We start from the raw sequence: 16,339 nt of genomic DNA, 5'->3' as shown, positions 1-16,339 counted from the left end.
TCACATTTGTAGGTGCCAAAGATGTATGAGCTCATGTATGAGCTCGGGTGTATTATCTTTTCAATGAGCAGGTTTCCAGAGATAAGAATACCTGACGCAGCCTGCGCCTCACCTGCCCCTTAGCTAATAAGGTGGAGTGGAGTGTAATAATATTACTTTGCACATGTGTGTGCAGTGCACCCGAGCTACACTTATCTCTTTGAGGAGCTTTTTTTCATTTTTCTTGCAATATCTTTTGTGTGTGTGTGTGTGTGTGTGTGTGTGTGTCTGCACTAATTAAAAATTAAAGGTTGTACTTATAGATGTAGTCATTAGTCATCTTTTAACAACAAATTGCACTGTAGTGATTTCAGAATTTCTCTAACAAGGACAATTTATTATCAGACATGATAGACTAGATGGAAAAAAGACATGACAAATTTAAGTACTCAGATCTGATCTTCCTCTAATGAAATATCTAATTAAATTTAATGAAAATCTATTGAAATAAATAAAAAGGACCGCTGTGCCTCAACCTCTACAGTCGCATCCCAAAATGAACAAAGTAAACTGGGAACAGCAGCTTAAGTTTGAAAGAAAAGTTTGTTTGAACTCCGCCTCTGCACTGAAAGTGTGGCGCAGGTAGAGGGAGCCATGGAGCAATTCAAGGATGCAGGTAGGAGCCGCAGGTTGGTTAGGAGGACAAGTGGTTAAAGTTTTATTTTTCTTTATCCGTGGTACTGACAGCAACCAGTATTGTTGAACAGCTTTGAGCAAGGTCACCTCGCCCCATGTGGATGTGTACAAGCCGGCTCTGATGGCAGGCATTAGAAAGTTTTTAGAGTTGGCTATAAATACTACGATACAGCCCAGCAGCACAACACAGCTTGTGATATAATGATGCTGCATCTGTCTTTGCAAACATATCCTCATCAACAAGGGGGCCCACACAGACAGACCCCATTCATCAGCGTTTTGGAATAAAGTTGCTGGAATAAAGGTTGAATTGAAAGGAACTCGGAAGGCTTACAAATCAGCCAGGCTTTGTTCATTTTAAGTAAAAAAAGTCAAAGTTTTGTGAGGGAATTCTGAATGATGTTTCACTTCGCAATTAAAAGAAAATATTGTTCAAGTGTCCTTAGTTACTGAATACGAAGTTAGCGGTTGTGTGTACTGAGGATCTGAAGTGAACCATGTTTTTGAGTGTGTACCGTCACTTTAAAGACAAACGCTGATTCATAGACCGGGCCTACGTTGTAAAGCTGTTTTGGGGTCCAGGGATATTTGATTCTATCCATTTTCATGGAAAATCGTCTTGAAATTGTCATTTGGAGTTATTCCTCCGGAGCTTGGCCTCATCTATACTTGTTGACACTCATTATTGCTGTTTACCCACTCAAGGCATCAGCCATAGAGCTGGCACCGTATCAAAGCACACTTCAGCCATCTCCTCACAAAAACCACTAACAATACAATGAATGAATAATGACTCTTTGATCTTTGGCAAATTGAATTCAAATGACCAAAGGTCCCCAAAAGAACTCTGGATTAAATTTTCTTTGCACAAAAAAAAAAAAGAAAAGCACATCTGTTTCCAAAATAGCAGCACCACAGGCAGTGATGATACAACCTTATTTCAATGCTAATGTCTGGAGGTTATAGGCTGAAATGGGAGGATAAATTCCCTGTCGGGAGATATGGCAACCAGAGATGTTAATAGACTCATAAAAGGGGGAGAAAAGTCCTGTAATATCCAGGGAAAAGCTCTCTCAGTGGCATGCTACTACAGGACTGACACAGAAGACGATTTTTAAAGCTGCACTAATCAGTACTATGAAATTAACAGTTGAAAAAATGACGCTCCTTGTGTCAAAACAAAGAATTATCACCCAGCTCTGCAGCTCCCACAGCTCTGCAGAGCATTTTAGAGCCTTTGGGTTCATTGTTTTTGGTTTTTACCGCCCACAGCGTTCCCATTTTTGGTTCATTCTCACTGTTTCCATCAACCCCATCTCTATCGCTATTTTTGTCTATCAGCCAAAAAAGGTCTGTTAAACCCACTGTGCGCTGCCTGCCCTGCACCAAAAGGCAAACAGACAAAGTTAGCGACAGGCTGGTGGACATAGTGGAGCATTTAGCTTCTGAAAAGAGAGATTTTACTAAAACCAAGCTAAAATAAAGGTGAACCCAACAATCACCAAGTGGCCAGAAACAGAACTTTAAATGAATGTGCTGGATGTGTAAAGAGGAAACTGTTTGCCTTGTCAAATTTATGAGGTATGTGATGACAACGTTGTTTTTTTCTGCTAGAGTTCAGTAAAATAATGCAGTAAAAGTGCAGCACAATACGTCTTTCCATCCTCCTCCTGCTTCTCACTCTATTTTAATACTCCTTGTTCCGTCTAAGGTGTACTTCAAGCGTGATGGCGAGCTGATCGAGGTGATCTCCTACACTCAAACCTCCACCAACGAGCAGGGAGGCGGCTCAGCGGGGGTGAGAGGAGCCAGGCCGCTCATCAGCAGGGACCTCGATGACACCAAACTGCAGCGTTCCCTCTCCCTTCTGGACCCCGAGGGGCGGTCGGCACGTCTGTACACAGAGAGCCCCCAGCGTGTCCACACTCAGGGCCAGCAGGCCCACGAGCCCAGCCCCGCGACAGAGGTCATCCCAGAGACAGTGGTGAGCCGGGAGTTCCCCCGCTGGGTCCACAGCACAGACCCTCTCTACTACTTCAGCCACACTCACCTCCCCCAGAGCGACGGCTCCGTGGTGGTGCAGGCCCGACTCACCTGGACCCTCAACCCTCAGCTGGATAACGATGCCCTGTTCAGCTGCGAAGTCAAGCACCCGGCACTGTCCATGCCGATGCAGACAGAGGTCACTCTGGGTGAGCAGGATGCAGACCAGCTCATTGTTTTTGCATGCTACCGCCTTTTTCTCATCTGTCCTCTATTCTTCCTCCCACTCTGTTCAAAACACCTCGACACACACACACACACACACACACGCGCAGCCTTTTCTCATTTCTTCTGCCTTTTAATCTCCTGATGTCTCCTTGTATCCCCTTGCCGCACTTGGAAACCGACTGGGCCCCCTTATGTCTCCTTTGCAAATGTACTCAGAACAACACTGATTTTCATTTGATGCCACTTAATTGTGTTACAGCTGAGCAGATTGCGAGTTTAGCGGCGAATGCAAAACTCCAAGTGACTGACAGGGCAATTCATCGAGCTGTCTGTTGCTAGATTGAGTTAACTCAGTACCGTTATTGAAAAAGTCAACCTGAATTAGACGAGTCAAATGAGAATTTAGACATACTGACCAGTGTTATATCACTGGAAAGACAATCTCAGGCCCTTCTTCAAACTCCAGTGAGCTCCTCCCTTAAGCTCTTTAGTCTGAAGCTTTAGTTTTTAACACAAGGATAGCTTCTAAAACGTGTCTGCTTATTTGCAAACTATCAAAGCGGGAGGCGTATTGATTTAGATCATGAATCCTGAAAACAGGAGTCATACTTTAAGGGAAAAGTTAGCATTAAGTTTTAATGGCATGTGTTCCAAGAGAGAGAGACACACACACACACAGTCTCTCATTTTTTTAATCTAAAAACAAAGATGGCTTCCAGCGCATCCAATTAACACTTCAAAGGCAATACATTGGCATGGTCCTCCTGGAAACAAGCCACGCAATCCTGACATGATAAACAGAGACATTATCTTCCACGAGATGCTAGCAATGGTTGACGGCAAAGAGACGCTCTGAATGAGGAGACGCTTGGCGTGTTGTGTCTCGCTGTCAGTTTTTTATCTCACATCGCCACCTCTCATCTAATTAAATGTGTCCATCTTATTATGCTGGTGAGCAGCTGTGGTCACTCAGAGTGGATGTATGGAAACCGTCAGGATCGTCTAAAAATGAAAAGTCTTTAGCAGGTTTAAGAAGCGACAAGTAGGAGGTTTAAAGGCACACCACAGCCTTCTCTCACCTGAACTGTGGTTCATTGTTATAAAGGAAAACCCGTGAAGACTTACAGCTCATTTCATTCACATAAGTCAATACTGTCACTGTAAAGCTTGCTCACTCTGTCACAAATAGCATCATGATTTTGGGGGGAATTGAAAAAAAAGTGCATTGTGCTTATCATTTTTAATGTTCTAAGAAAAATTCATGTCGTGATACTGGCAGTATTCTGACTTGTTGATGTGACCTCATACCATTATGCACAGCAGCAACGAGCAAGGCTGAGAGCGCAAGTAACACAGCTACCAGCCTCACAGTGGAGGAGCTGGTTCAAAAGAGATTTGATGGACCACAAACCACTATAATATGTAAGAAATGCAAGACGACTAACAACAAAGGACGCAATGCAACAAATTTACTTCACCACCTCAAGCAGAAGCACCGGCTCGTGCATGAAAGGAGCTCAACAGTTATTGTGAGTCCTAAACCAAACAGACAAACTACATCGGCTCAGCATAGCATCGCAAATTCTGTGGCAAGACAGACTCAAGAACAGTATCACTGCAGAAATACCCTGAAAAAATGTGGCATTGTTTATAGACCACATCGCCCAGCGCTGCATTAACATCATGTGACACTGAGGACTCTTGGACCTGATCTCTGGCAGATAATCTTGTTGCAGAAGTTTGAGCCATCCATTAATCTGTCTTTCTTTTGATGGTGCACTCACAGATTGTTGCTTGAGAAAAGAAAGTTTTTGGATTTTGGGTTAATTTCAGTTTCAGTTTAGTGTGCCAAGATGATTTCCTGCCAGAATCCATATACATATCTGGGTAAATAGGGTGAATCTACAGGGTCTCAATTAGTGAGGAAGGGACACTCCTTTCTGTTGTACCTCTTGAATCAGTTTTCTGACAGGAGGCGCGTGGTATCAGATAAAGAACATTGTGCAGAGCCGCTGAAAGGAGGCTGGTGTTATTCTATATGTCTCTTTTTGTCGATAAATCCCATGAAAAAATCAAAACAGTAACTAGTCTGTGACACGCAGCCCCAAGCTTTTTTTCAGCTGAACACAGAAATCTTTACAAAACGGTTCTTCGGTAAACATACATATACTATAGTTCATTTTTAAGAAAGGCTTGTAAAATTTCTAAAACAGCTCTAGTTCTTAGCAAACATTACTCAAGCAAGTTGCCGGGGACTATTTTCAGCCGCGTATTAATACATGTGTGGTGCAGTTTACTGACACAAAATAAACTACAGTCAAATTTAAAGGATCATTTCACCCAGTGCAGCAGTGTGGCTGGTTCCACGTATTAGTGGGATCAATTTATTGTTGTTTTTGGTCTTTATTGATATTAAGATTTATTAAGCCTTTTCTTGTAGACCATTCAATCATATCCAAGTGCGATCCAGTGTCTAAATAGACATTTAAAAAAATTGGTACTTTTTTTCAAACGGGAATATCTCATATAAGCAAATCGTCTTTCAAAATGCAATAACTCTCACCGTCATCTCCCAAGTGGTAAGAAACATAGTACATCACATGCGAGACGTAGACGGCGGCATCAGCTGAGGGTATAACGACGCGAGCTGTCTTCTCCAGACAAAGTATTGCAATAAAGACTCTAACAGCTCTTTCACATGTTGATGATAAAACAGATGACACACCCTGAGGGGAATGGGCCCTGTGAAACTCTTGCTAAATGTCAAAGGCGCTAATATTTTGACAAGCCTTCCTCTCCGCTACGTTTGAAGTCATTAATTCATCACTACCTTTGTTCTTTTAAAGAGACGGAAGCATCACCAGACGTTCCTCCTTCCCCACACCACCTAAAGAAGAGAGAACGTGCGTTTGCTGCTTCTAATTGGAGCACAGTTGAAATTCAAAGCATTCACAGACCTGCTGGGGACTTGATCCAGCTTGGGATGGAATGGAATAAAACACGTAATGGGGTTGTGATAGTCTGACTCACAGGAAGTAGGTTGTTGGTATAAGGCTGCCATTGGCTGAATATCCGCTGTTTGCGTAAAAGTACAGCAACAACATCTAAGCTCATCCTATGCACAAGTTTCGAGACGATTTGCATCGTGCAATAAGGCAGAATTCTCCCTATTTTGCAAGGTCACCATTGCTGCATCCTGGGCTTACTGCCGTCCAAGACGATTGGTTTAAAGTAACAAGCCAGAGGGTTTTCTTTCCTCCGACTACACCAGAATGATAATAGGTTCAGTCAGACCTTTCTCCAGCACTGTCACAGCGCTAAAACGCTGTGTGGAGATGGGTCTGGCTCTGCGAGACGAGGGTTACGACTCAGGTCAGAGGTTGTTATAATAGAAATTTGATTTTGCTCGTATAATAGACAAAATGGAACACAGAGTTTAAGGGTATGCAGCAGTTTTTTGGGGTTTTTTTTATTTAATCTCTAAATGAATGTGACGGTGTAAAATAGCTCACCTAAGGATTCCCATCACCGACATACCCGATTCATTTATATTATGCAGCTATAACTGGGTAATTGTGCTCAGGATCTGTCATACTGTATACACACACACACACACACACACACACACACACACACACACACACACGGCTCTCTCAGGTGTGTTTGGTCAGGAAATGAAAAGGAGGTCTTTGCAGTGCCCATAAGTAATAAATCTTTCAGAGATTTAATATTGCCACATGAGATGGAGCGACAGTCTGACAATTGACCAATGTTGCATTACACTTTATGAATATTCATGATTGGCTCCGTGCTCGCCATGCAAATGGACCAGAAGCTGGCTCGTGGCCTTGGGAGTCCTAAAAAGCGCGCCTCCTCTATGAGATCACGAGGCCGGTCTGTTTCACTCTCCTGGATTGTATTCATGACCATACTGCGTCTTAATAATTAAAAGCATTTCTTTGCTTTGGATTTCGATGAGCTAAGTTGTTTATTATTCAGCATCATTAGACAAGTGGTGGAATTCTCATTTCATACGCAGGACGGCGGCGAGAAGAGATCCAGGCTTCCTCACATCTCCCAGTCACTGCTTTGTCAGACCGTGATAATCAAAGAGCAGATGCTCAGTTTCAGGAAGGCGGCTGTGATCTGTGTGTGTGCAGGTGTGTGTCTGTGTGTGCGTTTGGGGGGGATTGTATGCATATACGTGTGTGGTTATTTGTATGTAAATGTCTGTGTCTGTTTGCCAATGGAAATCTAGATTTGTTATGTGTACCTAGTATGTTGTTTGTGTCTGTGTTCATCGGCAGCTCGGTTCCACATTCATCAATCTGTCTTATCTCCCTGCTTTGGGTCACCTCTTCTATCCGTGAAAGACATTACACAGTGCCGGATTCACCACGATAGCGCGATCCAGCAGTCAGTCAGGCTTTTTAAATTCGCTTTCATGCCTCTCCAGCTTCTTTTTTCAACGAAAACCAGTCACCCAGCTAATGTGACAGGTTCCCTTCAACTGCTTAAGTCTGTCGTGCAGCTGGGTAGACCTGTTGATGTTTTGGCTTGGTATTAAAGCACACCTGATGCAGCGTGCGCACTTGTTTTTCTGTAGGGCATGTTTATTCTCTGAGCCCTCCCGAAGTGATAAGAGTTCCTTCTTGCAAACGGAGAAAGTTGGGTCTTAGGTGACGGTCTCATGGGAGCGAGGCTCATTTCCCCTGCGAGGCCCTCATCCTCAGAGTGAGGCTGTGTTATGTCCATCACGCTGCATGCTGCCCTAATCAAAGGTGGTGACGTAGCACGCCAACTGTCACTGTTGGAGCAAATCCCAGAAATCAGCCATCATCCTCCCCAGCCATATGCCTTGCGAGCTCTATGTGACGCCATGACACCAGTATTTAAAAATACCCTTCCGTTAGTGTGTGGGTGGAACGATAGTGTTTGACACCGTCATGCCAAAACTCGCCTGTGAAATGCAATCCATCGTCGGCATGAGATGGAACACTTAGCCACGTCAAACTGCTCACATATTGTCTTTCGATGGGTTGCCAGTATAAATACGTGGATGTTTTCCTTTAATCTTAAAAAAAAGCTACTGATTCCAAGATTTCCTCTGCTATGCAGATTTTCCAGATAAATGAGTCAGTTTATGCAGAATAACAAGTTTGTGGTCCAGTGGAGCTAAAATCTTAATGAATATCTGCTCCTCCACTTCCACCCCTTTGCATTGCATCAATTCTCTCTAAAGCATCCTGTGCAATTCAAATGCTTTTGTCTCTGTTTCAAAAGCGGACCCCAGGATGTGATGTACATGGGCAATGCCACATGCTCAATCCTGTTTACATACATATGATAGTGAAACTCCTAATCCATTATCCTGCTGCAGGCTTGTAGTCAATGGATGCCTAAGAAAAGGCCATGCTTCATTAGCCACAGTGGACAGTTTGTTGCCAGATTAATAGCTAAATACTGAGGTCATTTGTCTGTTTATTTATTTATCCTTTGGTTTAACTCATCAATGAAAACAAGCACCCAGTGTGATTTATATTGAGAGTTCAAACCAAATTAATTGAAGAACTCCTGGGTGGACTTGTACAGGCGTAATTGATAGGATGCCCTTAGCTTGAGTCTTTTTGCATGTTCTGCTCAGTCCATTTGTCTAACATATGGAAGTGCACAGCGTGTGAACCAGTTATCTTTAGGGGAATTGTTAATCATCTCAAATCATGCAGAACCTGCTTGTATGGGCCCTAATGCAGTATACTGTGCAGCTTAGCCACAATGAAACGACTTACCTTTTTATAACATTATGCAAATCGCTAATTGTATTTTGATGCTTCACACACAGGACGATCACTGGCCCTCCAAAATCTCAGAATATTAGAATCTACCTACTCCCTTTCCTGTTTGCGTCCCATTGTTTTAGAGGGTCCAAATGAAAGCCATCTGGGGGCTGCTGTTCACACCAAGACAAGGGAATTAGCTCTCTGAGTGTCCCTTATCTCACTGCCTCCACACTCCACCCGGTGCACTCCCATTCTCCTCTAGTAATGAGTATCTACCCAATTTAGTTCTTTTTCTCTCCAAGGGGGAATAAATCCAGCACAGTCCTTTGGATGAAAGAACCTGCAGGTCCCTTGCCTCTCGCCCCGTGACCTTAATTGACAGGAAATTGTATTTGTCTCTCTCCCTCTGTGACAAAACAGGTATCTGACAAGATTTGCTCTCCACGCTCAGTACGATGACCTTTGTCTTTTTTTCTCCTTTGTCTCCCCCCCCCCCCCCTCTTTTCAGCTGCTCCAAAGGGCCCTAAACTCTTGATGTCCCCCACTAGGGCAAAGGTGGGGGACACAGTGCGCATCACTGTGCAAGGATTCCAGGTAGGATCGCCTGGGGTAAGTGCATGGGGCATTAAGAAAAAAAGTTCAGTCTCTAGTGGGAGACTTGTCCTTGTGTGCATGTTTAAGTGTGACCGCTCTGCTGGGCCTGGACATCTTTTCCTCAGTCTTTTCAACTATGCAACATAACAAGTTTTGATTAACATTGTGGTTTAAGTACACAGGCTATTAAAACTACTGTAAAAACTGATATTTAATGGCTGTTTCATGCTGGTACTCAGTAAATCTTTACACCTGGGCCACACCGCCTACCTGAGCTGAGTGTGTGTATATCGCAGATCCTCCTGCTTGTCATTTTGGGGGCCGTGTTAACAGGTTAGAGCAGCCACACAGCCCACGTGAGCAGGGCGGTTCAGGCATGGCTGCAGCATCATGTCATCTAGATATTCGTCTATTTAAACTTAACATCTCCCACATCCGTTTCAAATTAAAAGCCCTTCAGCGTTTCTGTGGACAGAATCCCTTCATTTGTTAACAAATGACATGAAACATTCTGTCACCGATGGCCATTATCAAAGGCAAACTCAGTGTAGAAAGATTAGGCCGGCAGCGGCAGCACTGCAGCAGCGACTCTGTCTGTGTGGACACCACATGTGGACGAGCCGCAGCAGTGCGGTGATGTGGCCGTCACACGCAGGTAGAGGTAGGCCAGTGGTCCGGGTGTCAGGCAATGAAACTGAAAAATGAATAAACTAAAAGAGATTAATTTGCATATGAACGACTGAGGTCCATCTGATGTCCGTGCCCATCGGTCTGACTGTGCTATGTCGCTTTTCTCTGCTTTCACACTTTCGGCTCCATAATCTGAAAGAAGGAGCTAAAGGTAACAGCAAAGAGATTGTCTTTGTGTCACTGTCATCCCCTGACAAAAAAAAAAAAAAAAAAAGACCATGTCCCGAGTGTGAATGGCCCGTGAATGGTCCTGATCCCTTTGACAGGAATGACACATTGAAGCCAGGCAGCTGATGCCAGTCAGGTGAAGAGGATGGGGCTAATCCTGATACAGGACCCGTTAATGGCCCACAGCACAAATCGCCTTTGTTGCCTTTCGGTCACTGCTTCAGGAATTTCTAGGAATCATAAGTCAGATTTGTTCTTTGGTTTCATTCTGACACATTTAAAATGTAAAATGAATGTTTTGTATTGCTTTTGGTTTAGTGCACCGAGCTGTTGACTGCACAGATTTGTACATGTGTTTATGTCTGCTCAATGACCTCGGGAATCCGCGAAAGTTTTTCTTTGAACACTGTTAAAATTGGTTATTATACAGGCTTGACTGTGGCATACAGCCAGTTGGGCCCCTCGGCAGCGAGGGCATCAGCGCATGCAGACTGATCAGAAAGCAAATTTCCCTTATCCTTCAGTGGACCTCGGCTCTAGGGTTTCACAAGTAGATAAGATTGTGTGTCAAGACAGATAATTTTGACTCCTGCCTTTCTGATAAAATAAGATGCCAGTTTCCCCTCAGGTTTATTGTTTTAGGAATTTATTATGGATGATCATCCTGCAGCGTGGTCTCTGTTTTCATTTTTCACTGCTTTGTGCGTGAGATTAAACAGGACGTTGATGGTTTGAGCAGCACAGTGCTCAGACCTTTTTAATTTGGACTCTACAGGCTCTTGGGGACATGTGACAGGAAGCTCTCACTTAAACCCTTTTAGTGTTTTTTTTCTTTTTTTTTTTCTTAATGTGACCTTTTCCCAAGAGCTCGTCTCAATCTACCGACTCATTTAACCGCTGTCATGACTTAAACATAGACCTCGGAGAGCTCTTTTATTAACATTTATTTTGAAAGGTTAGACAATTCACACCAGCTTTGTCACAACAATTACAAAGCAGCAGGTTGAGGGCTTTCACTGTTTTCGCTCTTTCAGTGGGTCACTTTGGATTGTTCGGGGCAGCTTTGCACCACACATGTTCAGAGTGGTTTATCTGAACTCTGAAATGTCTGCTTTGTGTGGACATGTGAGAATGATATGATTTGATCTCGGGTGCATGACAAAAAAAAAAAAAAATGCACCAGCACTGCTCGCTCTGGGGAAGGATTCTAAAATGTGCCCTTTTTTGAGTCAGTGGAGAGGGATGTTGACATCTGATAGCAGCTGTTTGTGCTTGAAAACCTGCAAAGGAAGACAAACTGCAGTCTGGACTCATTTTCATTTTCAGCTGTGTGGTCATGCACTCTTAACTGATATGACCAGCGTTTAGCTAATGTTGCACAAGCTGGATTTGTTGGCTCTGTTTTGATTCACTCCACTTCCACAATTTTGTCAAATAGCTCATTTTGAGCGCATGCACCTCTCTTCCAGTACAGATAGTGATGGCGGGTGGGAGACATTTATTTTACACCTCCTGCTTCATTCACTGTGTATGTCACAAAAGATGAGGTCATATATTGCTGATCTCCAAAAACATCGCTGAGGTCAGACCTCTAATCTCTTGAATGAACCATAAAGTTCAGTAGGGACAGATATCTCCTTCCGTCTCGTCACGTGTCAAGTACCTTTGATGTCCAATTGACGTGGGCTTTTCTTTGACATGGAGTGCTGGACACCCCTTTCTACTCCGAAAGCCTGAACTGCTGAAATGTGTTTCAGGGCCTTTTATTCCAAGAGTGTATCAAATGGATGGAAGGGATGATATATTGTGTGTTTCTGTGAACTGCATGTTCGTGCTCATGTGAGTGACTACACTTGCATTCATATCCAACAGTGGATCTCAGCGTCAACCTCAGTGTTGTTGCACCTAAAATCATTTCTAAAACTGAAATAATTTTTATTTTAGCCAAGAGGGGACCTCCAGGTGGGCGAGTGTTAAAGTTCATACTCAGTACTGCCCCTGCAGGCTGAAGCAGGGATTGTAACGACTCATTAACTTGAGCTCACTACGTGAGGGCTATTTCACAAGCTACATACTGAAGATACAGGCCTCTTAAACATGTATTTACCTTTGCCAAAGAGGTTATTTTTCTGTCCCGTTCGTTGGTTTGTTTTTGTCAGAAGGATTACAGAAAAACAACTTTCAGGGTTATCATGAAACTTGGTGTAAAGATGGAGCACGGGCGAAGAGAGACCCTGTTAAAATTTGGAGTGGGCCTGAATCACGGGGCGGATGCACAACTTATTTTTCACTTTTGTTAACACTGTAAGAATGGTCATTTGGCCTTATATGCCATACATCTTAAAGTCCAGTAGATGGCAGTAAAGTTCATTAGTGTCAAAACAGCCTTTTACTGCTCAGATTAACAGAAGTCCACTGGTGTGTAAAAACCCCTCTTGGCTAGCACAGAGCAATATTAACACTCTAGTACGGATAAATAAAAAAAATAATGAGGAAAATGAATTCTTAATTGATGATAATAATCCAAATGTATTAATCCAGTTTTGCTTTGCAATTGTGTATTTAAATTTTTCAACACCACAACAGCTGAGATGCTGCTAACGTGACACAGTGTTCGCTACCTGGATGGTTGTGAATGTCTGAATCTTACTCATTCCTGAAAAACTGCAGCCTGTTTTTAGATTTTTTTTATTTTTCTTTTGGTAAAATGGTTCCAGCAGGGTTGGCTTTGTCGCCGCTTGAATGAAGGAGTGTAGTGTGCAAACACAGTGACAGCCTATTATGATAGAAGTCAGTAAAGCAACTGGGAGTATGTTAGGAAACACTCTGAATATTGATATTTAGGTAATTAATCTGTCTTGCATTTATTTAAATGGTATGAAAATGTGAAACTGTCGTTAGCATGTCAGCTACTATTAGCATGCTTTTATTTGGCTCAGCATCTGTTTTTCTCAAGAATGATGACATTTGAGATATTTTCTATGGTTGAGCAGTGAGTTGCTATAAGTCCATTTTGGGGACATTCATACGGGTTGTACTTGTATTTGTCTGTGTGATTTTTGTTATGTGATGTTAAAATTAGGGAATGTAGGAAGGATGGTAAACAGTATGTAAGCTGCTTCTGTTCATTTATCCTAAATGAAGCTGAAGACTTATTCACAAAAACTACTTTGTAAAGGTTTCAATGCTGAGAGAAACGAAGGTCCACCACTCAGACTGAAAGGAGTCTCTCAGCTTCTCTTTAATGACACAGGCGCCCTCTTAGAGAGCATGGAGCAATATTCATTCAAGTTGTGAGTACTTCATTTTAGAGAAAGAATAATTCAGCATCTTTTATCTGACTGTTGAGTTAAAATGATGCTCTACAGATGCTCCAACAACCACAACAAACTGTGGTCCAAGTATGATTCAGAACACACCTGGAGACGGTGGAACATAAAATAAAAAAGAAAAAGGTCGCTCCTTTGATGGATGATCAGCAGGGCTGCAAGTACCCTCATATACTATGAAGAAAAGCCCTTGAATAAAGAGTTCGGGTTTTAAAAAATTAGGTAGTCTAGGAATATGTGTGTGTGTCTGTGGCCATGTGTTACTAATGTTGTGGGGACATAAATCTGTTTGCACAGTCACATTGTGGGGACTCACCTGCATTAAGGGGACAAAATGCAAGTCCCAAATTATGTAAATCATTAAATTTTAGGGTGATAACTTATGTTAGGGTTAGGCAAGTAGTGGTTATGGCTATGGTTAGGGTCTCCAGGAAATGTATGTAAGTCTATGTAATGTCCCCAAAATTGATTGATACATGACACTGTGTGTGTGGTGCACGTGTCAGGGAGGGACTATGGTGTGAGAAGGAAGATGAAGAAGCAAGACTTTAAACCTCAGAGGTGGAATCATTCGAGAGATTCACCCTCGCTCTGTGTCCTCTTATTATCTATGAACACGTCAACCCACTGATATGAATGAAATGCTGCTTTATGGAGGGTTATATTTTTAAATTGGAATTCGGGGGAGTACTCTCCGGAGGGCTCAAAATGTGAGGAGGAAAAAACTGTTGTAAAGTGAAGTGTTGATTATTAATGCATGTTGTTAACTTGCCATTGCATTAGGGAAAAAATTGGAGCTTGTATTATTCATGTATCCTTTGCTCTTAATCTCTTGGCTGAGACTCACAGACTTTCTCTGCACCACCCTCTCACCCCTCCTTTCCTCTCTTTCCCCCTCTTTCCCCCCCTCTTTCCTCTCCATCCCACGCGGGTGCCGGGTGTTGATAGAATGAGGTGTTCCCCGAGCCCCTCTTCACCTGGACACGAGTCGGGGGCCGCCTGCTGGATGGCAGCACCGAGCGAGAGGGGAAGGAGCTGATTCTGGAGCGAGTGCCGGCCGAGCTCAACGGCTCCATGTATCGCTGCACGGCCCAGAATCCTCTGGGCTCCACAGATACACACACTCGCCTCATAGTCTTTGGTATGTACGCTCCGCTCAGCAACACGCCCTGCCCCCGTTCTGCAGTGGCTACTACACTTGCAGTTGAAGTGAAATCACATTTAAGTTTGATTAATTATTTAGAGGACGATGAATATGAAACATTTTTTTTTTGTTACTGTACAACTTGGCTCCACACGAATTGTCTGGAACACTTTCACAATTACACAGTTGAATGTCACAGAAAATTACATAATTCTACAAAATTCATTTCATGTGTCTACAGTATCTTTGAAAAATACTTCAGAGATTCATGTGGCCGCTTTTAGGTATTAATCATTAATGCAGCTAAGTGTGTGATTAATAAGAGATTGTATCCCTAATTGGCTCACAACACATTCTTTTTAAGGCTGCACTTAGTGAGGATGACTATTCTCAAGCAAGGGATTTACCGACTATTCCATCCAAGCCTTGTCTTGTACTGCTCTCACTTCAACCCCAACAGCCAACAGTGGCATCAAAGGCCCATGATGAAATCAAAGGACCTTTGTTGTTGACAGTGTTAGAAAAGCACTTTGTTCAATGGCCAAACTACGGCAACGCGTTCATCCGAATCTGGAAGTTGTTCATTTACTGGTGTTGATGTGGGAGCTGGATTGCTTACAGGCTCTATTATATCTGTGTGCCGTGCTCCTCTGGATCTGTTTACTCTCCACACTCCTGGAAGAACTGGGATGTGCACTTCTGAGCTTCTTCAGCAAGCTTTATCAGTGAGGGGAGTTTTATTCAAATAGGTTCTGCTATACGTAGGGAAACGGAGCGCTGCCTCCTAGAAATGACGATTATATATAACTGATTAGCAACAGCAAATATGTTTTAAAGGAAGTGTGATGCATTATGAGGAAATGTAGTTAAGGCTCCTGGTGAGGTGCAAAAATGTTCAGACTGAGCAACTGATTTCATTTGTTTTCTGCCAAAATTATGCATCTTTTTTATGGTTATGTTTAGGCACTGGCAGCACTTGGTTAACTCTCTGATCTTAATCAACGTGCTTTTGTTGGCTAAATCTAACCACAGTCTGGACTCCAACGCTGGATCCTGGTGTCACAGTCCTGCACTTTATAGGTCCACCAGCTGCCCCGACCACCTCCCTGCAACTCCAGCGTGGTACATAAATGTAGTGTTTCATTCACTCAAAAAACCTTGACTGTGAACACAATCCAGGCAGCCATAACGTTTGTCAGCACAACATAATTGTGGATGCAAATTGGTTGTGTATGAACCCAATTTCTAGTAGACAGGATTTTTAAATAAGTGTTTGGGTTTTTTTTAGCCGTTTTTAGACGTGCACTTCACCTAAATGGGATGCCAGTTTGACGTGTTGGTCTCATGTTTGAATAAATCCTTGAGTCACTTTTCCATAAAAGTCACACGATTTCAGTCTGATTTGAAAGATTTCACATCACCACAGATGCCACAACACACAAAGCACTAAATATGCAGACATCATTTGTGTAAATTAGGCAGCAAATTTCTCAATTCTAGCTAACAATTATGATAATGAAGTATATTAGGGGGTCTCTGCTAGTGTGGCTGAGCTTCCCTCACACTCACAATGGTCATTAATTTAGGCTTCAACTACAAAATAAGTTTTGAAATCCATTATTGATGCAGCCCTTAACAGAAGTGAGAACACTTCTTCTTTGATGTGTGCGACCAATCCTTCTCACATACCTGATGTAAAATATTGTGCCAGCATTGCAGCTCTAGCCGTAATGGCTCTGTCATGTTTG

At 42.9% G+C, this 16,339-nt stretch overlaps 1 protein-coding gene across 2 annotated transcripts in view; it reads left to right on the top strand.

The window, feature by feature from the left end:
* Positions 1–16,339, top strand: part of igsf21a (immunoglobin superfamily, member 21a) — a 171,744-nt gene that overhangs the window by 147,043 nt on the left and 8,362 nt on the right. Inside the window, exons 6-8 of one of the 2 annotated variants that reach the window (XM_076743097.1) lie at positions 2,387–2,867; positions 9,175–9,260; positions 14,396–14,588. In XM_076743097.1, the coding sequence (XP_076599212.1) occupies positions 2,387–2,867; positions 9,175–9,260; positions 14,396–14,588 (760 nt within the window). Of the gene's footprint in view, positions 1–2,386; positions 2,868–9,174; positions 9,276–14,395; positions 14,589–16,339 lie in introns of both variants that reach the window. The other variant, XM_076743087.1, reaches the window with a different exon arrangement.

This window comes from Chaetodon auriga, chromosome 2 (genome assembly GCF_051107435.1).
Source record: "Chaetodon auriga isolate fChaAug3 chromosome 2, fChaAug3.hap1, whole genome shotgun sequence".
NCBI lineage: Eukaryota > Metazoa > Chordata > Actinopteri > Chaetodontiformes > Chaetodontidae > Chaetodon > Chaetodon auriga.
Note: the sequence above shows the minus strand (reverse complement) of the source record. Positions and strands in the feature narration are given on the sequence as shown.